This window comes from Vulpes vulpes, chromosome 4, assembly GCF_048418805.1.
Source record: "Vulpes vulpes isolate BD-2025 chromosome 4, VulVul3, whole genome shotgun sequence".
Taxonomy (NCBI): Eukaryota; Metazoa; Chordata; class Mammalia; order Carnivora; family Canidae; genus Vulpes; species Vulpes vulpes.
Genome location: NC_132783.1, coordinates 195978 through 221421, shown reverse-complemented (window position 1 = coordinate 221421; position 25444 = coordinate 195978). Strand labels below are relative to the sequence as shown.

Here is a 25444-nt window from a genome sequence, read left to right as displayed (position 1 = left end):
TCACAGTAGCTAAAACTCTAGGAGTGACTTTTTAGCATGAGGTCTGCATACACAAACCTAAAACTGCTGGAGGGGCAAGCTTCGCAAGGTATAGGCATAAACAAAAGGAGCCTTATCTTCAAAGGCTTCTGTGGAAAAGCAGGAACCTTCCAGTAAACTCTGCCCCGACTGGCACCCGGACTGCTCCTACCTGCATCAGGAAAGCAATTTTGGGGTCATCTTCGTAACGGGCTTCTGCAGAGTGCAGCCGCCGGAGTAAGCACTTGAGCTTCTGGAAGGACTGTCGCTGCCGGGCCTCCTGGCCCAGGGCGGAGCAGCGGCGACACGGGCGCCCGTGGGGTGGAGGCCCGGGCCCGGCCGAGGCCGCGAACTCCGTGCGGGGCAGGTAGAGCCGGCAGCTGCGGCAGAAGTCCACCTTCTTAGAAAACATCAGCGGGTCTTGAGGGACCTAAAGAGTAGAAAACAACAACAGAAGTTAAGAAAACCATAAAAGTCAGGCCAAATACACCAACCACACGGGAGGCACTAGGGCTAACTTACCTTAGAATGAGATAAAAAGTTGGTTTATTTGTAAAGTCCTGTTTTCCCTTAACTTCCTATTCTACACAAAATTTAAATTCAAGCAGCATTCATTTACCCTGGCACAATGTTAAGAAATCTGCCTTATTTTTTAAAAGAATTGAGATCTTTGGTGTTTTGCTACATTCATGTCACAGGCAATAGCTAGATTCACATGACTAAGTGTTTTCCTCATTTCATTTATCTTAACACTAAATTTGGATTGGCTCAATGATCAATGGCAAAACTTGAAACTGCATCATATAGTAGTTCTATTTTTAATTTTTTGAGGAACTGCCACACTGTTTTCTATAACGACTGTACCAATTTAAATTTCAGGGAACAGAGCACAAGGGTTCCCTCTTCTCCGCATCCTTGCCAACACTTGTTATTTCTTGTCTTTTTGATACTAGTCATTCTGACGGGTGTAAGAGGATATCTCACCGTGGTATTGATTTGCATTTCCCCGATGATTAGTGATGTGGAGCATTTTTTCAAGTACATGTTGGCCATTTGTATGTCTTCTTTGAGAAAACGTCTATTTTGGTCTTTTTTCCATTTTTAAATTGGGTTAAAATTATTTTGCTATGGAGTTGTATAAGTTCCTTTTTTTTGGATATTAACTCACCACATGTATGATTTGCAAATATTTTTTTCCCATTCTGTAGGTTGCCTTTCATTTTGTTGATTGTTTCTTCTCTGTGCAGAAGGTTTTCAGTTTGATACAATCCCATTTGTCTATTTTTGCTTCTGTCAGCTTTGCTTTTGATATCATAACCAAAAAATTATTGCTAAGGTCAATGTCAATAAGATTTTCCCTATATTTCCTTCTAGTAGTATTAAGGCCTTATATTTACATCTTTAACCTATTTTGAGTTGATTTTTGTATGTGGTGTGAGATAAAGGTTGATCTTTTTTTTTTTTTTTTTTTCCATGTGGCTATCCAATTTTCAACCCAGTTAGTAAAGAAACTATCCTTTCCCCATTGCATGTTCTTAGCTCCTTTGTGAGTTTATTTCTGGGCTTTCTATTTTGTGGCATTGATCTATGTGTTTGTTTTTATGCTAGTGCCATACTGTTCAAGCTTTGGAATATAGTTTGAAATCAGGAAGCATGATGCCTCCAGCTTTGTTCTTTCTCTTGATTACTTTGGCTATACGGGATCTTTTGTGGTTCCATACAAATTTTAGGATTTTTTTTTCTATTTCTGTGAAAAATGCCATTGGAATTTGATAGGGATTGTTTTAAATGTATAGATAACTTTGGGTAGTATGAACATTTTAACAATATTAATTCTTCCAAAAAGATTTCTTAAGTACAAAATAAATGCCAAAAGCATGATCCATTTCAAAAATGGATAAATTTACCTTCATTGAAATAAAAAACAAACAAACATCTGCTCTGTTAAAGATACCATTAAGAGAATGAGAAGACAAGCTAAAGACTGAGGGAAAATATTTGCAAATCACATATCTTACAAAATTCAGTAATGAGAAAATAACTCAATGTTAAGAAGGGGGGTGGTGGTAAAAGATATGTGCATATACTTCATCAAAAAGTCATATGGCTGGCAGAAAAGATGCATGAAAAGATGCATGAAAAGATGCTTAAAATTATATTCATTAGGAAATCACAGATTAAAATATAATGGGATGCTACTGCACATTCATTAGAATTCCAAAATTAAAGACTGGCAATACCAGCTGCTCTCAAGGATGCAGAACTATGGGAAGTGTCACACATTACAGATGGGGATGAAACATGGTACAGCCAGTGCAGAAAAAAAGTTTGGCCATGTCTTATAATGGTAAATATGCATTTACCAAATGACTCAAAAATCCTTATTTCTAGTTATTTAACCCCAAACGATAAATTTACGCAAAAATTCACAATTAATATAGTGCTTTTACTCACAAAAGCCCAAAACTAACAAACAATCCAATGTCCTGTAACTACAAATGGATAAACAAGCTCTGGTATATCCAGACAACAAAAATATTACTCAGTTATAACAAATTAACAATACATTCAAAAACATGGGTGAATATCAAATACAATATGCTAAATGAAGGAAGCCAGTCTCAAAAAGCTACATATAGTAGGATTCCAATTACATGACACACTGGGTTAGGTATAACCATATGACCAGTGACTGCCAAGGGTTAGGGAGCCGGAAGTGCTGATTACAAAGTGGCAGCCTGAGGGAACTTGGAGGAAGGAGGCAAGATTATTCTTTAACTTGATTGTGCTATTGATCACATGACTGCATTTGTCAAACCTGACCCCCAATGGTGAATTTTACCAAAGGTAAATTTAAAAACTGAATAAAATGACACATTATGTGAACATGTAAAATATTAGATTCTACTACCGTAAACATATAAAAGTTGAGTTAAGTCTATAGAGGACCAGAAGGTAGCTTGGGCAAATAAAACACCAATTTGAATAAGCAATAATATAATGGGCAACTTTTCTCTTGGACTTTTGTTATATTTATTTTTTTAAGATTTTTTTTTTTTTAAGATTTTATTTTTAAGCAATCTCTACACCCAATGTGGAGCTCGTACTTACAACCTTGAGATCAAGAGTCACATGTTCTACCGACTAAGACAGCCAGGCACCGCTGACTTTCTGTTATATTCTCTTGCAATACAATTAAGTTTCAAAAATCCATTAGAGGGGCACCTGGGTGGCTCTGTCAGTTGAGCATCTGACTCCTGGTTTCTGCTCAGGTTATGATCTCAGGATCATAAGATGAAGCCCCACATCAGGCTCTAGGCTCAGTGGGGAGTCTGCTTGGGATTCTCTCTCTCCCTCTTCTCTGTCCCTTCCCTCGCTTGCACACATGCACTCTCTCTCTTTCTCTCTCTCTCTCTCTCTAAAAGTAAGCAAATCTTTAAGAAATAATAAGAAAAAAGAAAAATCTATTAAAAAGAAAACATAAAAATTATATTTTTCTAAAAGTTTTGACTAAATATTGAGATTAAAAAAAAAGATTTTATTTATCTATTTGAGAGAAAGAGAGATAGCAAGAGAGAGAAAGTGAGAGAAAGCATGAGCAGGCGGCAGATGGAGAAGCAGGCTCCTGCTGAGCAGGGAGTCTGATGCGTGGCTCGATCCCAGGACCCCAGGATCATGACCTGAGCCAAAGGCAGACGCTTAACCAACTGGTCCACTCAGGTGCCCCAATATTGAGACTTAATATCAAAAAAGCAAAATAGATGTTTAACCAGCTTCTTAACAAATTATAACTCTAAATACAATCATTAAAATAAAACACTATTTAGAATTCTTTAGTAAACCACTCCCAAACTTTACTAAAAGTGTTTTAAATAGTTCTGCATAATAAAAAGACAGTAAGATACTTATTTTGACTCTAGACAGCAAAATCCTCATAGAAGCCTAAACATGTTGGATTTGGAAAAGGTAGTTTAATTCAAATACATGTTACATCTGAAGTTCTCTCAGGATATCTACATAGATCTGTTCAGTAACAACCATGACTAAACAAGAAGTATTGTCAGGGAATACAAACTAGGTACATGCAGAATCTCAGAAATGAAGAGTTTAACTCTCTCTGAGGCCTTAGAAGGAGGGGACTCATGAATCAAATGTCTGAAAATGACCAGGAGTTAGCTGAGGAGTTAGGGGACAGCATTGCAGGTGGAAGTAACAACATTCAAGAACACGGAGTGTGAGAGATCATCATGCGCTCCACACAGTGCAATATTCAGTTTGGTTCAGAGAAGTTAAACGACCAAGTTTAATTTATTGACATAATAATCATTCAGAAGAGATTTCACCAATAAGATGGTCCTCCACATGGACCCCAAGGAAAGCATTAAAGCAAAATTTGAAGGTTCTTCAATTGACCGTTGCAAATCTTAGAATTCTGAGAAAGGAATACAAGAAAAAATATGTCGATTACCTTAAGATGTCTTGCAACTTCTGGATTAAACAGAGGTGTTTTGATATAATGAAAAAAGAGTGTTGCAATTCTTTTTCTGAGTCCTTCAAGATTATGATGTTTGACCCCTCTCATCATAAGGTCAACTTCTCTGTCAATCAATTCTAGAATTTCCTGAGTCAGTTTACATTCATGTTCCTATATAAAACACAAACATATTCAGTACAGAATTTTTAACATCACTAAGTTAGTTTTCAAAATTATCACCAAACAACCTGAAAACTAGATTCCAAAAGAAATTGGTAGGAATACAAATTGGCACAACTAATTTGGAAAAAACTTTGACATTATCTAGTAGAGCTTCAGATATGGGTAATCTAAAACCCACCAATTCTAACCATAAAGTGCTTTAGAGAAATGTGCATATAGAATCATTTTTCACAGCAGTTCAAGATTAGAAACAACAAAATACCCATAAATAAATTGATGACATAAATAAGTGATGGCTTATTCATACAACACATATATTGATAGAATATTATCAAATGTATGGAAATGAATAAACTATAGCTATAAATAGTAAAAGCTTAAATCTAACACATTAATGTTGCTGAGCAAAAGCAGCAAGGCACGAAATAATACTGTATATTCCATTTAAATAAAATCTAAAAATAAACAACACTAAACCATATTAAATATATATATATTTATATATATATATTGGTAAAACTATAAAGAAAATCAAGGAAATGACTACTGTGAAAGTCAACATGGTAGTTCTTTCTAGGGGATGAGAGGGTGAACTGGCATTACAAAGATAAAGGCAGATACTGGCAATGTTGGCAATGTCCTGATTTTGGGTCAGAGACAGGTTACATGGTTGATAATTTCATATCTGTTAAATTGTACATATATGTATATTTTATATACTTTTTCTGCAAATTTGTATAATTCATAATGCTTTTTAAATAAACTCACAAAAATGAGTGTGGTTGAGTAAGAAAGCCCCAATTAGGAATTAAGTGATTAAGGTAGGATTTATGAATAGTAAAATAGAAGTAAGTTGCTCCAACTGCTCAAGAGAGGGTGAAAAGAAACACAGTTTGAATGAAGGAGTCAGAATGCAAAGTCAATGTGACCGTAAAATAATGTTCTCCTGTACTTTTTAATATGTATTTGGTATAACTTATGCAAGAATCTCTATCAGGGGTCCTTGACCCTGAAGGCATATTAGAATGACGGGAGGGGGGGGATTTTTAAAGGTTTTAACATAGCCCTCACACTTGGGGATCTAATTTAATTTCTCTGAAATGGGGGGATCTAATTTAATTTCTCTGAAATGGGGGCTATCATCCTTATTCATTTATTCTCATACTCTCTTTCACTCTGTCTCTGTGAATCTCACTCTCTTTCAAACTCTACAGACAATTCTAATGTGTACTGAGGTTTAAGGTTCACTGGTGTCTCTTAGTAATTGTCATCAAAGTAATACCTATTATTCATTAAGGGCTGAGATATATAAATTATACTTACTTGTATTTTATAGATACATATATATATATGCACACAACTATATCCCCCAACTAATTTTACAAATAATGAAACTGATTTTCAGAAATATTAAATAACTTATCTAAGATTATGCAGCCATAGTGAATAGATCCAGAATTTGAGTCATGCTTAAAGGCCTTAATCCTCCATCAAAATATTATTAAATAAATGTACATGTAAATATACTTGGTTAAACATATTAAGATATGCACAATTTATTTTTATAAGCCTATCCTTTGTTTATTATTATTATTATTATTATTATTATTATTATTAACCAGCTAATGTTCCTAAATATGTCAATTAGGAAGATTTCTACTGAATTTCCTACCTGCACTCTCTTTTTTTCCAGTCCAGCCTTTTTACTGCCCACCATGGACATCATGCTTATTTCTGACCTCTGGACCTACTGCTTCTCCCTTTCATCCTAACTATCTCTATCTTCCAGGGTTAGTCACTGCACAAATATCTTTAAAATGGCAATTTAAAACAAAGGCAGTCAATGCCTAATTGGGTCAATGCCTCTGTTCTCAAGATGGGGAGAAACACAAGAGATCTATGGAGACTTACCTCTCAACAAGAATCATTTACTCAACTAAAAGTATCTTAAATCAAAAAATAAAGAAAAAATTAAAATACCCTACTGCTGCTTTAAAACTGCTAAAAATAAAATTTTCACTGAAAAGTGTCAAAATATATAGACAATTGCTGTTTTATCAAACTGAGTATTAATCCCATGCTATATATTTGCATCCATTGCATAGATATGGGTATATTTATGTTTAGAATATTCATTATGCTATATTTATATTTACTATGTATCATAATATATAGTTTTGAGAACTTTTAGATAAATATTAATGCATAAACCTCATTGTCCCCAAATTATACCAAAATAATATAGCTGTTGACAAAATAAGTTCATATATGTAAACATTGATTAATCATCTTTATAATTAATAAAGCTTATTTTAGTATTCATTTTTTTATTAATAGTGATAGTGATATCTCAAATGACGAGAAAATTAATGTACCTTCACAGTATGTTTAAGCGTTAGTAGTACATCCAGCCTTTCATCTTGAGAGAGATTTTTCAGCATAATGCATTTATAGATGTTCTGCAACTCTCTGGCTCTGATGGTGAACTGTGTATCCATCTCAATTATTTTGCCACTAAATGTTCTCCATACCTTTGGAGCTGAACACTTAAAAATAATATTATGTTTATGATTATCAGTTAATTGAAGGTTAAAAAATAACTTTGCTACTTCTACTGAAGACTAACTTAATATCATGTACATTACGAATAAAAGTATCACTAAAACATGAGGAAATTAATTGAAGAACTTGTAGACCTTGGGAAAGCAAAACAGTATAGGAAAAAAACAGGGAAGAGCTCTTTAGTCTGTGGAAGTGCAAACAAAATAAGTTCAAAATATTGAACTCCATCAAAATATTATTAAATAAATGTACATGTAAATATACTTGGTTAAACATATTAAGATATGCACAATTTATTTTTATAAGCCTATCCTTTGTTTATTATTATTATTATTATTATTATTAACCAGCTAATGTTCCTAAATATGTCAATTAGGAAGATTTCTACTGAATTTCCTACCTGCACTCTCTTTCTACAGGACTCAGAAATCGCTACTAATCGCTACTAATCTGGACTAACTAGGATGCTGAATGACTTAATGAGCATTCGGATGAGTACTTGGGGGACGGCAAACATGATCTGCTGGTTCCATTACACTGATTTAGAGAAATGTGCCTGGATCATGCTTTGCCACTTGAAGACGTTTGCGAACCGACTGTTCTAATCCTCAGGGCACTGGACCTGCACACAGAGCGACACGAGATCCGCCACTTAGGGTTTTGTTTCCCATCAACATAATCTCTAACAGGCTCACAGTTGCTCACAAAGCAGGTGCCCGTAGTCGGACGACTTTCCTTGGCTTTTAGCAGCGCCGTGATCCCCATCTAAGCTAGACACGCCAAGACTCTCACTCCCTGTTTTCAAATCTGGCGTGGAGCCCCCCAACCTAGGCGCCCCCCACGGACTGAAGGTTAACCCTGGCACGCACTGGCCCTGCAGCTCCTCCGTGGGCTCCTGGGCTAAGAGTCCAGGAGACAGAGCTTGAGTGACACACCGGAGACACCACTGCAACCTTTAACGAAGATTAAGCCTGTTTGACAGGGCTCCTCCTCTTCCTTACCGAGATTTTAAGAAAAGATGCATTCACCTAGAAATTTCCCAGTGAAAACTCACTATTTTCTCTTCTCCTTCATGGTATAAAACTGCTTGATGCCTTTCTGTGTTTTTAATCTATTAGAACAAGGCTATTTTGATCACAACTATTAACTGTCCAAATGTTGGATTTTTTTAATAAGCTGAATGGTAACTGCTTTGGAGACCTGTAGTCCCAATTTATGCCATACTTGCAGCCACTTAAATCTTAGATTTGATATAAAGTTTAAACAGAAGCCCATGTATGGGAACAAATCATCAGAAATGCAGACTAGCCAAAGAGAGAAATAATATAAGGCTGTATTTAGACTGACAGTATTTATGAGGAACTTTTAGTTGCAGCCTTAAATTAATTTTTTTTTACATTTCATATTAGCTAATTACACTAAAAACTGAAAAGTACCACCTAAAAACAACTATACTTGATATGCTTTCAAAGTAATGGTAGCATTTTTCTGATCAAAGACAAAATAAGTGCTGTTCAGAGCTAGGAGTTTTTATCAGAAACTTTAGATTCTCAGTTCTAGCTTTAATCCAGCAAATGAGAGGCTGCAATCCTATAATTAATTTATATTCTTAAGACATAAATCTAATATTAAATAATGCACTGCTAATGAGCACACCGGTAGAATTAACTCAAATTTATTAAGGATTATAAAAGGGAAATAGCTCAATGAAAATATCTTGTCAGGGTCCCTGGGTGGCTCAGACCGTTAAGCAGCTCAGGTCCTGATCCCAGGGTCCTTGGATCTTGGATCTAGCCCCTCCTCAGCAGGGAGTCTGCTTCTCCCTCTCCCTCTGCCTCTTCCCTTGCTCCTGCACGTGCTTGCTCTCTCTCTCTCTCTCTCTCTCTCTTGCACTCTTCTCAACTAAATAAATAAAATCCTTAAAAAAAAAAAAGGAAAATATTATGTAATTTAATTATTATCACTTAGAAATAAAAATATACGTATTGTTTTAAATCGATATAGCTTCCTTTGGGATGGGCCTCTGAGTGTACTAAAGTTCAATATTTGTTTCCAAGCTCCTTTTAAAAGTTTTAAGGAATAAGCAATGTTAGGCTGTTTCATATTGTGACATTTTAAAGTCTAACTAATATCTTAATCTTCCCATGCAATTTTCTTCAGGGTGGTTCTACCAAATGCGATTTCCTTTCTTCCAGTAATATGGACTATACCTTTTGCTCTGCAGGCGGTAACTTTATTTGTAGTAATCTAAGTATAATTACCTTTTAATGAAATGCCTAGTTCATCTACTAAATTGTATTTTAGCTGACAGACTGATTTAACTCCACCTCCCCTCCAAGTTTTTAACCCCATCTAATGTACTATGATATAGTAATCTCTTGGGTTTTTTCCAAATATATTCAACAGTCAAATCCTCCCCACCCTCCAATTTTTAACTCAAACCCTACCTTTTCCACAAAAATTCCTAACCACTATGTTTTGAACCATGGAAATTGCCAGTACCTGAAGTCCTATTGTACTTGTAACACAAACACACACGAGTATGCAGTGTCTCTATTTCAATCACTCAGGGCAATGAAATCTAAATACAAATTGTTATATAGTTATTTTGTTTGTTAATTTTATTTCTCCTGAAAGATTATAAGAAATAAATTGCTCATATAGTTCTGTATATGTGATAGGGCCTAGGGTATGCATTCATTCATTCAACAAATATTTGTTATGTTTACTATATATTAGTCAGTGTACCAGGCAGAGTAAATATATATACTGATTTCAAGAATTCTCAAATCTAATAACATGTAAAGAAAAGAAAATAAGTAACTAAAATAAAGGGTGATTATGCTTGATGACTGCAGGTAAATGAAAAGGTTGCTATGAAAAGAAAATCGTATCTAAGGTGAAACCTGAAGAATAACCAGGAATTAGCCAGAGTAAAGTGAACTGAGTGATATAATCAAATAATTCTGGATTTGAAGTTTGAGTTTCCCTAGCTAGCACTCAAAGATATATTTTAAAATCTGTTTGACAAAGCTGTTTTTAATACTTGGATGTATTTCTGCCAACACTGATAACTTGGTCTTCATTCAAGTTTAAGCTGCTTTGATTTCAGGCTTTAAGGTATTTTTATTTTATTTTATTTTATTTTATTTTATTTTATTTTATTTTTTACTCTGACACAGGAAAATGTGTCAACTTTGCTTATTTCTCTTTCCTATCTCCTTTTTTCTTTGAATGCTTTGGCTGTAATAAGAGATATACAACAATCATGTTCTTAAATTGCTTCAGAAAACGGGAGCGTAATAAATTCCATTAAGCTGCCAACAAATGAGACAGGGCAGTCTCCGGAGGAGAGAAACAGAAGAACAGCAGGAAGACACGTTTCAAGGAGGGGAAGGTGCAGAGATAACAAAAACCTGGAGAGCAGCAGGCTTCCACAAAAGAGAAGAAATGACTGCATTGGGAGAAGAGGGCTTTCTTCCTCCTAAATTAATACTCAGGTCCCCAAGGGCACAAATTAAGAATAACCCCAACCCCCCAAAAGCTACTGTGTAATGATCAAGTTTTCTTTGACACAGAAAAGAGGTTTTGTTCATATACAGAGGACACCCCTGTGCACTATGGTGCTCAGAGAGAAGCAAAAATCGGTTGCATTTTTCTATCCCATTAGGTGTTGGCCACCAGAGTATGGGGGAGAAAATAACATTTAAATGACACAGCTAACAAGGACTGTGAGAAGTGGTATGTGAATCAAAGAAATAAACGGTCTTGAATCTAGGGAAAATCTCTTGCAGAAATTCAAATTGTCTCTTGAACACAGCTTGGGTGAAGAGAACTCAAGATGCATTAGAAACTGGCTGACAGTTTTTTATTCAAATTTCTTGACCTGCTTTTTTCACCTCGGTCAGCTTGTGGGTTTTTAACATTTGATAACCTGCCGAGGGCAACATTTGATGTGTTAAAATTACAAACTATTTAACTAATACTTCAAAAAATCTTTAGGTTAAGCCTTTTATGGAGAATGAAGGTTTAGTATAGAATCCATAATAGCTGATTAGTTTAATTCCTTGATTGGACTAACTGGAAATAATATCATTTATTACTCAGGAAAATATTATGATCAGGAATAAGAAGATTAAAAAATAAAATATTAGTTCAATAAACCACATAATAAACCAGCAGCTCTGGTTGCTAGTTTTGACATTTGAAAAAAAAACTCTGACCTCGTCTAGTTTCAGGGATTAATTATAAGCTACTTTTTCTTAGTAATCAAAAACAAAACAAAACAAAGTTACTTCAAGTTTTATGAAATCAGCACTGTCTCCTCCTGAATATTAGAGACAATGCTGGTATGGGGGAGCAGAGAGGTAGGTAGGCCTAAATGAATAGATATTGTAGAAGTATTTGCAAAGAAAGACTATACAATCTATCTCAGTTGTTTTCTATGATGCTTCACATGGCATCCTATACAAAAAGATGATTTAAATGAATCTGCATTAAAATAACAAAGATTTGATCATTTACTATAACAGATTATTATTGTTTTTTAGACTTGCTTCTCCATTCAGGATTCTTTCTTTTCTTTTCTTTCTTTCTTTCTTTCTTTCTTTCTTTCTTTCTTTCTTTCTTTCTCTTTCTTTCTTTCTTCTTTCTTTCTTTCTTTCTTTCATTCATTTTTTTTTTAAAGATTTCATTTATTCATGAGAGATACACAGAGAGAGAGGCAGAGACACAGGCAGAGGGAGAAGCAGGCTCCCTGCAGGAATTCCGGCTCAGGACAGGACTCCAGGATCACGGCCTCAGCCAAAGGCAGATGCTTAACCGCTGAGCCACCCAGGCGTCCTTACTATAACAGATTAAAAGTAGGCCAGAGTCACTGTTAGTCAATATTTTTAAAGACTAGACTAATTAGGCTATGTAATAGATTAGGATCAGCTAAGGTGACTGTGGATTTAGAACTCAAATTCTAAAACCTATGACCCACAAAAAGCCTTTCCCTTGATTTCTACAAGTTCTTGTGGCTAATTTTTCCCTCTTTCCTTCAGTCTTCTGGTCTTGTACCCTTGTGTGCTGTCCTAAATCAGTGTGGACACTAAGGCCCAATCATTTCTTGTGTTTCCTCTCCTCTTGCCAAACAAATAATAATCTTGCCCTTAATACTTCGTTTATTTAGGAATTTAAGTAAAAAGTCACAAGGAGCCACACTGTGCCCCATTGCCTTCCAACTGTCTCCTCATTCTACTTTATCTTTTTCTCTCCTGGCAACGAAATCAAAAGATTTCCATCTTCCTGGCAATTCTTCCTACATCCAGGATCCTTCGGGTCCTCAGTTTCTACCTAAACAACTTAACAATTTTTACAAAACAAAACAAAAACAAAAACAAAAAAAGACCTCATCTTTCTTCTTCACGAAAATTTTTGTGAACAAAATTTCTCCATCTTATCTTTTCTTGATGAGATTTCAAGACCTTTGTAGAGTGCTACACTTCATGAGAAAGAGCAATGGTCATCAGCTGGCTTCAGAGTCAATATTATATGTTGGGACTTTATCTACTTTTGAACTCTTTATAATTCATAACAGGTTTAGATACAATGTTAGATAAACATGAGGCCTGGGGGTGGTAGGGCAGGAGGGGGGCATAAAGGCATAAAAAGAATAGATACCATATATTTACAATAAGAATTTAAAATAGTTTATAGGAAACAAAGCATCAGAGGAAGCCTAAGTAGAAATTCCTGTAGAAGTTCCAGCCTCAAATAAGGAAGGTGCCACTCATCTTGCTTGTCCCCTGCACCTCAGAGGCCCTCAGCTCCTTCACCCTGGGTCCCTGCTGCCCTGAGTCCATGCCGTCCTCCTTGGTAAGTTTAACTATCCAACACATAAGGAATACAGTTCCCAGTGGTGAAGCTGGATTCAAGATAAAGAAATTTGCTAACAGATTAAGTTTAGTTTGAAATAGGACTCTGGAGAAGTATGAATATTATGCCTTCATCTTTCCTAGAATGAAGATATTCAGGAATTTGAAATGACAATATCTACATTGTCCAATTTCTTGATAACACCTGAAATATGAAATTACATACCATTATCTCTGTCCCTTTGTTTTCCTCCCTGCCTTCCTCCATAGGCATATAGTAACACTCTGTGATAAGCACTGTGCTAGCATATGAGGATACAGAGATAAAAGATAGCTCTTGCTTAAGAAGCTCAGTATCTAGGAATGATTCACATATGTAAACAGATATAATAAAAACTGACCGCTATGTACTAAGGCAGAAGTGAAATAAGGTCTCATGAGAGTATATAGTATAGGCTAAAGTACGATGATCACCAGATCTTTTCTGGAAGAAGGGGCATCTGAGCTTGTATCGAAGGGTACATTGTTAGCTAGTAAAGAAACAGGGAGAGGATGCTCCATGTATAAGCAACACTGGATACAAAGGCATGGAAAGCACGTGGATTTCTGAGGACATGCAAGTAACCAAGCATAGCCGGCATAGTGTGGCTACCGTATGCAAGAGGAGATGACAGTGAGACATCAGCAGGACAGGTGAGGTGTGTGGAGAATTGATTATGGAAATCAGAAATCCCTACTCCCTTACTGAGGGCAGTAAGGAGGGGCAAGAGTAGAGCTGTGCGTAGGGAGGTCACTATGGCCGTGGTATGGATGACAGAGGAGGGAACTGTGAAGTGAGACTGGAGGCTGAGCGCCTAATTTGGAGATGTAAAGTCATCCAAATGAGAAGGAAATCCACATTCAACTAAATCACTGTCAAGCTCACACACACAAGACAAGAGCCGTCTCATGACAGCCTCCCAGGGGACAGGGAAGCAAAAGAAAGGAACTGCTCCATAACACCTCTTCAGAAGCCTCTCAGCCTTTCATTTTCCAGTAGGATCATAAGGCATTCCACCAAGATTCAGATAAGCTGTGGTTGAAGTCTTTGCCTTCCTGGCCTGTTTGGATACGTGCAAGTGTGCTATGGCAGAGCCATTTCCCTAATATGCAATAGTAGTGGGCTTGAAAAGGAAGAAATAAAGAATTGAGACGATTAGTAAAGCAAGAACAAACTGTCTGGTGGCTGGATGGAATGTCAAGAATAATGCCCAAGTGTCTGCCTGAAGCAACTGGATAGATGATAAAAACATTCATAAAGATAAATTATGTGAATGCTACAAAACAGGATCAGTTTGGAGATGAGGAGGCAGAGAATGGTGAGATGATGTAATTTCAATGTTTACATGTCAATTTAAGGTGTACTCTTGGGACACCCAAAGAGCAATAAAAATAATAGGCAAGTGGATATGTGATCTGGAAGCTCCTAAGACAGGTCTGACTTGGACCTGCAGGAAGTTCCAGGCTGTAGGTAGTAGTTAAAGCCACAAGAAAATCTGAGATCAAACAGGAGGGTGTATTAGTAAAATGAAAGTAGGGCACTTATGGTACCAAAAAATATGGTTTTTAAGAATGAATGTTCTCAAGTAATAAGAACCATACAACTAGAATCACTAAAGGCAAAGATCTTGAAGAACTCTTCGTCTTGTGTCTAGATTGGCTTTTGTTTGGAAAGATCAGGTTTACAGGAGATTGGTCACTATGGAAACAGGCTACGCAATCAGTATCAAACAGGCAGTTTCAACATGAAAAGATAATTAGTTTTTCCATTAATTGTATGTTTTCATGGTTTTCAATAATCATATATGCTTTTGGTCAGAAAGTCCCAGTCAGTTAATGACCTGGTGAGCAAAAGCAAAAACACTAGTCGATAGCTCTTTTCCCCAGGTTGCTTTACTAAGAGGCATCCCAAGCCCAGACATTTTGTGACTTCAGTAGCTGTCCATTTCATCAGGATTTGCAAGTCATCGAACTTCCATAGCCAACCTAAAGCTAAATGAACAGTCAAAGGTATCTTTATTTTTTCCTTCATGGCCTGAAACCTTGTAGCTAAGAACATATTAATTTCATGTTAATTGTTAACTGTTAGTCTACGCCACAGTTAAAAGTCTAACACTGTATTAGAAAAAATTTAAACATGCAAATTCATACAATGTAAGTCTCTTCTTCAGCTCATTATTCTACATTTTTAAACTCAGGGTACATTCTTATTTAAATAATTGTTACTTTACTAACCTTATCCAAAAAGGTTTGTATCAATGCTTCCTGGTTTGCCATATTTGCAATATATCTATGTCTCCCAATGGAAGCAATTATCTGGGTCTCTTTTTCCAGAAGTTCACACAAAGCAGCTTTCCTTTCAGCTCCAGTGAAAGACTGGTTAATGCGTGCAAATTCTTCTTGCCTCCAGACTAGAGGAATAACATGAAAGACTTGAGTTTTTAAAATCCCACATCTTTCCAGAAAAATTTTTACCATCATATCCCAAAAAATAGTATTTTATTTTTATGTCAATTTAAATAAAATTAAACATGAATATAAGCATTCATATTGTACACCTGACATATGAAAAAATAGGATAAAATGGAAGCTGAGAAACTTAAAGCAATAAAATTAGAGTCAAACAAAGAGAAACCAAAGGAAATCAGCCAAAATGATGATAAATTAAGCCTCCAAGTAAGCACGTGTTCTCCCCAGTATTAAAAAATATATGGTTTGGGTTTGTAGCAGCCATGAACACATACTACTCTGATCTCCTATCAAGAGAATAACTGCTTTTGCCACCTAAGCAAAAGAAGTCAGTCAGAGAAAGATAAATACCATATAATCTTATTCCTGTGGAGTTTAAGAAACAAAAGAAAAAAACAGGACTGGGGGGGACAAACCAGGAAACAGATTCTTAACTATAGAGAACCTGTGTGGCTCTGTCTGCCTTTGGGTTAGGTCTTGATTCCAGGGTCCTAGAATCGAGTCCTGCCTCAGGCTCCCTGGCAGGGAGCCTGCTTCTCCCTCTGCCTATGTCTCTGCATCTCTCTCGATATCTCTCATGAATAAATAAATAAAATCTTTAAAAATTAATAATATTTATTTTAGGGGCACCTGGGTGGCTCAGTCAGTTGAGTGGCTGACTCTTGATCTCAGCTCAGTTCACAATCTCAGGGTCCTGGGATCCAGCCCTGTGTGGGGCTCCACGCTCAGTGGGGAGTCAGCTTGAGATTCTCTCTCTCCCTCTCCTTCCGCCCTTTCCACTTGCTCGTGTTCTCTCTGTTGTTTCTGGCCTTCTTCTGCTATAACCACTGACTTTTATGATATTTAGTTTTACAGTTTTATCAAACTACTTCTCCCTCCTCTCAACTTGAATCAATTTGAAATCATCTTGATCAGGCCAAGGACATGTCAGTGATATTCTTTACAAGAATCCACTCTGTCCCTTACCGGGAATACATTATTCAGGCACTGTACAGCTTGGTCTATCCAAAAAGAAGATTTTTAAATTTAAAAGCTAAATTGTCTCCAGCAAAGGGGTTGTAAATTTAAGGGCTAAATTATGTTATGAAAGTCCAGGAAATCTATGATTGATGAGTTCATCCTTTAGTTTTCTCAACCCAAAGAACTTTTAAAAATTGGACAAAATCTACATATCCAAAGGCACTATATGAAAGAAGAGAAAAATTGCTTGCTTCTGGAAATAATAACTGAGAATATTTATCTCATGGGATTATATAGATGCTCCCAGAAAGCAAATAAAAATTGAATGATATAAGTAAGTAAACCTATTTTACTTCCAGTTTTACATTAGAAGCCTTTGGGACCAGTAATAAATTTAGGCCACTAGGATATTACTTAAGCTATCCTGCCAAACTCAAATAGCAATATACTGCTCTCCTAGATTAATACTTAAGTCCTGGGTGAATCTGGAGATATATGCACTCAAATTCACTTATATTCATGTATATTCAGACTTTACATTTTGCTTAAGTTATTAGCATGGTTTTTAAAAAGGGAAAAATCCAGCGAAGCTAATTAGAAATGAAAATAATGGGCTTCAATTCCAGTAAAATTCTCCATTAGATGAACAACCTCCCTGTAAATCTATGGTAAGGAATGGAATGCGGTATCGGAGAAATACCACGTTCCAACTACGGATAAGGAATGGAAACACACAGGAATCAGGAGTAGATGGACAAAACTTATTTTTTATCTGAATTAACACTTTCTAGGCCTATACAGAAAAGACATTGAAGAAAACAAGAGACTCTGACCCCTTTCATAAAACATGGATGATGTTAATAAAAAAAACAACAAAACCCTGGAATACTGAATTAGTTTTCTAGGACTGCCATGACAAAGTGCCATAGACTGGGAGGCTTAAACAACAGGAATCTATCTCCTCACACTTCTGGAAGAGAGAAGTTCCAGATGAAGGTGATGGTAGGGTCAGGTTCTTCTGAGGGCCTCCCTCCCAGTGCCTAAAGGGCCACCATCCTCCAGGGTCTTTACGTGACCTTCTGTGTGTATGTGTCCTAATCTCCTCTCCTAAGGACATCAGCTATGTTGGTTAGGGCTCATACGTAGGACCTTATTTTTTTTCTGAATTACTTTTTCACAGGTCCTGTCTCCAAACTCAGTCATATTTTGAGGTACTGGGGTCAGGACTTCAATATATGAATTTTGGAGGAGCCATCAGCCCATTACAGATGTCAATAGCCACCAATATTTTTAAAGAAAAAGATCTTAAAGGGATTAGTGCATTTGAAAGAATATATTTATTCTGTCTCCTTAACTTATCTTCTTGGACAAATCATCCAATTTCCAGGGTCTGAAGTTCAACTATAAAGTGAAAGGATAGCACTAGTCCTAAAGTCTATATACATTCTAAAATTTCTGAGATATAAACTTGCAATTTCCAAAAAAGAAAGAGCAGAACATACAAGATTTTGTCCACCACTATAGTTTATATGCATATGCTTTTTAAAATTCTCGTTCATGGACTGAAAGCCTGAATGGAGAGAACCAAGGAAGATTCGGGCCAAATCCCCAGAGCCAGATTATGACAGTGGACTCCCTTGAGATCACCAAGTAATAATTAGAGAAGAGTCGGAAGCTGCCATCAGCACAAGTCAAAACAAGGCAGAGGGTTAGCAGATTCAATTCAACAGATACTCACTAGATATAATGAGCAGGGCTCGCTCTTATCAGGGATCCTTGGCACAAATGTAGACAGTTAAAGAAGTAATGTTTCTTTTTAAAGATTTTATTTATTTATCCATGAGACACAGAGAGAGAGAGGCAGAGACACAGGCAGAGGGAGAAGCAGGCTCCATGCGGGGAGCCCGACGTGGGACTCGATCCCGGGACCCGGGTCACGACCTGGGCCCAAAGCAGGTGCTAACCCGCTGAGCCCCCCGGGATCACAAGAAGCAATGTTTACAGAGAATCAAGGACAAGGAAAAGAGGCTCTGGGCCCAATTCATGCTGTCAAGAGAAGTTTCCTGAAGACGATGACTCCTATGCTGAATCTGAAGTAAGAGTGACAATTCGGATCAATGAAAGGAGTCACCTTCAACATACTGCTCTCATAAGGAAAGGAAAAAAAAAAAAACACATGAAAATAAAATAGTGTTCCTGGAAACGGCTTTGACTTTGATACATTATATTATCTTACATAGTTAAATTCATTTTCCTAAAGTGATATATTTTGCCTTTATTACGAGGGACAGAACCCAGAGGAAAAGCTAAACTTCCTGTTAGGAGTTAGAATTCAAACTATGCAATTGTCACCATGAGCCACAGGAGGGCAGCAGTTTCAAAGACTACAACAAAACAACCTAAAAATTATTACTCTGAGACTTTTAATTTAGAATTTTAGGGCTGGAAGAAAACTTAAAAAATGCCTCTTTTATGTAAGAAATTTCCTTTTCTTCCACATAAATCATGTCTATACATACAAACTATGTGTTCTATTTTAATATAGGAAATCTGTATAAAATTATTTATCACATAATAGTAACATATATGCACAAGTCTTTGCACTTTTAAAGTACATTCAAAAAAATAAATAAAGTACATTCATAGGGGCGCCTGGGGGGCTTGGTGGTTGAGCGTCTGCCTTCGGCTCAGGTTGTGGCCCCAGGTCCCGGGATTGAGTCCCACGTCGGGCTCCCTGCATGGAGCCTGCTTCTCCCTCTGCCTGTGTCTCTGCCTCTCTCCCAGTGTCTCTCATGAATAAATAAATAAAATCTCTTTAAAAAAAACTTATAAAAAAGTACTTTCACAAATGCAGTACTTATTTTCTTTTTATAAAGTCCTGTGAGGTAAATGTGCCAGAGATCATTAAGTCTTTTTGTAGATGAAGAACCTGGAGCTTAGAAGTGAGTGACCTGTCCAAGTTAATAGCCACCAATAAGTAGGAAAGGTGGGACCTCATTCAGCAAACTTTCTGTTGTTTTGCACAACTACCTGTCAACCGAACAAAGTAACATTATCCTTTAGTTTGTTCATGTGAATTTGAAATATTATCTGAGTAGAGTTCTGCTATAACAGAACTGTAGTTTTATACTTGTGAACAAGGCCTCTCATAGACACCTTGCCAACAGTTCTAACTCTTAACACTTAGAAACAAATTTTGTTTTCTTCTGAGAGAAAATGAAAATAGAAGTGAAGTTTAAAGTAAAACAGAAAGTATCTGCAGAGGCCAACAATTAGGAGAAAGTGGAGGCAAAGCCAAGGGAGCGGGCTGTCACCTCCAGCTGTGCCACATTCCTAAAGCCACTCGATTTTGCATGTTACAAAGAGATAAATTTATTAATATTGCTTGTTAGACCTAGTGTTTGACCGAATCATCTTTTGGTAAATAGCATGTTACCGTATAGCTATATGAACAGACCCAGTATCGGACACCTAAAATTATATTCAATGATATGTTCTGTTACTCAAGCTAGAGATGCTGCATTACAACATCTTTGGGTTTCCACTTCATCGACAATCATTCATTCTATCAGTATTTGTTGAGCATGTGAGCTGAGCACAGAAAAAGAGAGATCATCCAAAAAAAGAAAAAGTTATTGTGTCATGGAGCCTACAGTCCAATGGGGAAAATTAACGTTAAAAAGATGTATTACAAATTGTGGTGATGACATAAATGAAAACTTTGGGGAGAATCCAAGTTCTCCTGTTAGTCACAGAAGCCTCTGAGTAAGTGACATTTAAGCTGAGATTGGAAGGGGGCAATGGGAAAAGGCTGCAAGAAAAGTGTATCTACTGCCCTGAGTAGGGAGTGCTTGATCGGTCAAGTAACTGAAGTTTTTAATTGTGCCAATTACTAGTACACATCTCGTGGAAGAAACAAAGCATAAAAGTCACTTGCGTTGAGAATATACATTTATATTGATCATTAATGGGTGGTAATTAAAAGATATTACCCGTACCCTCCCTAAAGAGCAGAATCAGAGACAGGATGCTGAACTGAGGGATTCCAAATGGTTCAACTCTGAATTCACAATTTCCCAAGACCATCAGAGACCCAGATGGGACAATACTTTTTCTTTTTACCTCACAGGGATGATCAAGTGAGATAACACACTAAAACCACAGAATTTACAGAGCAGTACGCACATTTTATTTATCCATTGTTAATATAAAGGCATTCCCAATTTCATTCCTGCCTTAATTCCTGTCCCGAATATAAAACATTATTCATCTCTTTAAATTCTCTAATCCAAAATGACATCATCCTGAAATAATATCTTCCTTTTGTCTTTAGTAAACCTGTTTTTTTCTACTAGTGAAAAATTATAAAATTATTATTGTACACAAAGGCTGTTTCAAACTTACGTTCCAGTGCATTATAAAGAACTTCAAAATCTTCTTTTGTTTGAGGATTATGCCTCCGGTAATAGTCCAATTTAATCCATTCTTCTTTTTCTCTTATCTTCCTTAGTTCTTCCTCTGCTTCCCACTTCAACCTTAACATTTTCTGTCTTTTTAAATCCTTTACTACGACTTTAGCATGCCATTGTCTATAGTAAGTCTGTAACACTATTACCTATAGTTCAATTAAAAGGAAATCAAAAGTGTTTATCATCAACTATATCAGATAATAACAAAAAGCAATGGTGATTATTTCTATTCCAATGTAGTAACTTTTATAAAGTACCGAGTCTAGGTTTAGCTCTATGCCAGAGATTCTCAAACCCATTAGAACATATAAGCTGTGGATAATGCACATCAGCAATTTGACTTTGAAATCTAGCAAATATGCCTTCCTAGGAGGCAGTAGGTACAATGCTTAAAAGCATAGTCTCTGGAGTAAAATTTAGTCTAGATTTTGCCTCTGTTACTCATTTGTTTTTTGATTTTGGTTTATTTTGCATATAAAGTTTAGCTTCACCGTTACAAATCCTCAATGAATATATTATTGTTATGAATATTGTCTTTAACCATCATTAGCTTAGGCTCATATTTAAAACTTCCATTATCTAAACACAAAGTAGATAGGGTTATATGTAGAAACCATCAAAGGCAGGCTGGATAGAAGAGAGACTCAAGCAGACAAGTATGTATTAAATTGTGAGAGATATAAATATGTCTGAGGTTATAGTATAGTATTAGGTCCTCAAGAAACTTGCAATGTAGCTGAGTTTACATTTTTATTTACCAAACACATAAATAAAAATAAAATATGGAGAGGCTAGATCAAAACTGAGGACAGGGAATACACTGACACATCTCTGTACTGTATCCTAATCCCTGGTAATTATATAAAATCATATAAGCAGAAATCAATAATGATACTGGATCATACTAAAGGAGTCCTCCAAAGAACAGACACTATGAAGAATTCCCTCAAGAAAGGAGGCAGGAAGAATATATTGGAGAAGGAATCTATGCCTATCCTGCATGGGAAAGGTAAACTAGAAAACACACAAGGGTCTGTGAGACTGCTTCAAGCCCCAAACCAGTGCATCCTGTGAGAAATACAAAAGGGACAGACATCTCTAAAACAATTCAGGTAAACAGTAACAGAAGTATTTGCCTCTGGGCAAGAACAGTTAGAGTCCCTGGCAACCCCCTAGATGAATAGAAGCTCCTTCTTCAGAAAACTAGCTCTCTTCCAGAATCAAGGCTTAGCCATTCCTAAAACCACTGCCGTAAGGCTATAGTAAATAAATATGGGTAGCACACTGGACATCAGGGATCTCAATACCCTGCCTACACACCCAAGAATAACCAAACATTTGGGAAGAGCCCACAAAATATAAGGCTCCTCATTCAACAACAACAAAAAAAAAGTTTACTTTTGTGTGAAACAGAATTACTAGAATAGTGGTTCTCAAAGAGTGATGGTCAACTCAGCACTATTAGTATCATCTGGAGAACTGTTAGAAATGCAAATTTTCAAGCTCCACCCCAGAGCTACTGAATCAGAAATCCTGGGTGGGGCACAGATTCTGTATCTTACAAGTTTCTGATGTCTGCTAAAGTTTAGAACCACTGTACTAGAGTAAAACAAAACAAAACAAAAGCCAAGACCAGACTAGAATTAACATTTTCAGATGGAGGAAAAGAAAAGGATATTGAATCACTATTTAAAAAACAATTTTTTTATTTTAAAAAATCAATTAGAATGCATTTAACTTGGGTGCTATTAAACTTGTTAAACTTATTAAATAATGACACCAAATCACAGTCTTTTAAATAATATATAAATTTTACCCTTTTACATCATAATCCAGGGATTAGCAAGCAGTTTAGGGCTGGTAGGAAGCTCTATTATATTCAACAAATGGCTTCCCACTCTTCTGCCCTAGTGGCTGATCTATTTCTCATCATCTTCTGAAAAGTAGACAGGGAGAAAAAAGACAAAAGAATTGCAACCCAGTGACTTTAAAAAGTGGCATACATCACTTCCCTTTACATTTCATTTTCAGGCCTTAGTTATTTGGCATTACCAATATACGAAAGAGATTTTGAAACATAGTCTGCAATGGGGCAGCCAGGTGTCCAGCTAAAGCTTTATCACAATGAGAAGAATAGATATTGGTGGAGAGCAAGTAGTTGACTATAAAATGACCTGCATGAATGTGCAGAGCCTAAGAGGAAATTAGTAAGCAAGAAACTTAGGTGAGAAAGTCTTTTAGAATGAAGAGTAAAAAGTCATAAAAATGAGAATGAATGAAAGAAAATTAAGAGACATGGAAGATAAATGCAGACATTCCAAAATATGTCTGATATAATTTCTAGACAGAATGAAGAAAGTTGATTAGAGAAATTACTCAGAATATAATAAAAGAGCATGTCCTCAAACTAAAGAAAGACATGAGCACTCAGATAGAAAGGGTTCATGAACAAATCCCAAGCATATCACAATAAGATTACTAAGGGTAAAGTAAAAATCCTAAAAGTTTCCAGAAAGAGAAAACAAAGAAATGAGAAATTGGCATCAGACTTTTAAACAAATAGAGCTTCAAAGTTATAAAGAAAAATAATTTTGAAAATAAGTTTAAATCTGTCTACACACAAATTAAACTTCAAGAATGAGGTTGATTCAACAAGACTAAGATAGTTTATCTCCCATGCATAATCTCTAAAAGAATTATTAGACAATGTGTTCTAGCAAGAAAAATAAGTTAAGGGATGCCTGGGTGGCTCAGCAGTTGAGCATCTGCCTTTGGCTCAGGGCCTGATTCCGGAATCAGGGATCGAGTCCTGCATCAGGCTCCTTCCGTGGAGCCTGCTTCTCCCTCTGCCTGTGTCTCTGCCTCTCTCTGTGTGTCTCTCATGAATAAATAAATAAAATCTTTATTAAAAAAGTTAAAAGGGAAAAATTTAAAGATTGAGCAAAAATTTCCAAGAGAGTTATCAAGCTAAATATATCTTATTTGTAAAAATATCATATATATCAATATAAACACATATAACAGTAAGCAGTTATAATTATGTAGAAAATGTAAGTATATAGCAAATTATATATATAATTGTAATTGCAGATCATCACTGGATAGGAGGAATGAGGGAGGAGGACAAAGAAATGAAAAACAGAAAAGCCTGCTAAAGTCCTTGATTTATTCATGGAAAAGATAGAACCTGAATAAATATGCTTTAGGTATTAAAAAAAAATTAGGAAATAAAAAAATTTAAAACTTTTTATGAGGCACCATTAGAAAAAGAGAAATAAATATGGCACCTGCTTCTGGATTATGAAAGAACAAAAAAAGAACGAAAAAGTTCAGTCAAACTAACAGAGATAAAGAAAGGTTAGTAAAAGAATAAATAAACAAGATATGAAGAACAAATAAAAACCAAAATGAGATGGTAAGAATGAGTACAAAAATATCAATAGTCATACATAATACAACCTTGTTAAAACAAAAAAGATTTAAAGTAAGTACTAAGTACTGAAATCAAGAAGCTCGAGGGTGCCTGGGTGGCACAGCTGGTTGAGCAACCAACTCTTGATTTCCACTCAGGTTGTGATCTCGGGATCCTGGGATCAAACCCTGCATTGGGCTCAGTGCTCCACACAGAGTCTGCTTAAGATTCTCTCTCTCCCTCTCCCTGTGCCCCTCCCTCCACTCATGCTGTCTCTCTCTTTCTTCTTCTGTCCCTCTGAATAAATAAAATGTTTATAAAAAGCCCAAGAATAAAATAAATATAATACAAGTAGAAAGGAATCAGTGGGCAAAAGAAGAACTTATTAAATGGAAATTTACTCCTTATACTGGCTTTTAATCAACCGCTCTGTTTACACCTCACATCCCACTTCGACCCCCTCTGAACCTCCTATTCATGTTCCAGGATTCCATGGGGCAAATCTGTTTGGTTCCTGATGCCATGCCCCTTGGCAGGCATTTAGATTTTCGCTTCCTCAGTTTAAGTAAGTCAAGCTAACATTTCTCTGTCTTCTTTACAACTTTAAAATAATAGACTGGCATTTACTCTTCTCTTTTCTCATGTATTCTTTGTTCCTGTATATTTTTTTATTCCTCTAAAATCATTGTATTGGATTTTGGAAAGTGTTGTAGAGATTTCCACCTCCTCACCTAATCCATTTTCCCTACTTCCTTATTAAAAAATTATATGACATCACAGAGCCACCATCCAAACCCTGTACAGTAAAAAAGCAAAAATTAGTTTGGACTGAGAACATAAAAACCTATCAGGATGGAATAACAGGCCCTAATAAAGTCAGTTATGAAGTTAATGGGAAACAATATTTCTTTCAAGGACATTCTGCAGCTATAAAATATCCTGACAATCCCCTCCTTGGAGTCACTGCTATTTTCTTACTTACTGAGAAATCTAGTTCTCT

The 25444-nt window shown here is 36.2% G+C and overlaps 1 protein-coding gene across 15 annotated transcripts in view; it reads right to left on the bottom strand.

Moving 5' to 3' along the window:
• The window catches only part of LOC140593719 (IQ motif and ubiquitin-like domain-containing protein), a 131041-nt gene that overhangs the window by 86768 nt on the left and 18829 nt on the right, over window positions 1-25444 (bottom strand). For 10 of the 15 annotated variants that reach the window (XM_072755151.1, XM_072755146.1, XM_072755147.1 and 7 more), the window contains 5 exons: window positions 20968-21178; window positions 15370-15545; window positions 7051-7221; window positions 4487-4663; window positions 191-448 (listed from right to left, as the gene is read on the bottom strand). In XM_072755151.1, the coding sequence (XP_072611252.1) occupies window positions 191-448; window positions 4487-4663; window positions 7051-7221; window positions 15370-15545; window positions 20968-21178 (993 nt within the window). The remainder of the gene's footprint in view (window positions 1-190; window positions 449-4486; window positions 4664-7050; window positions 7222-15369; window positions 15546-20967; window positions 21179-25444) is intronic. The other 5 variants (XM_072755155.1, XM_072755156.1, XM_072755154.1 and 2 more) reach the window with 2 other exon arrangements.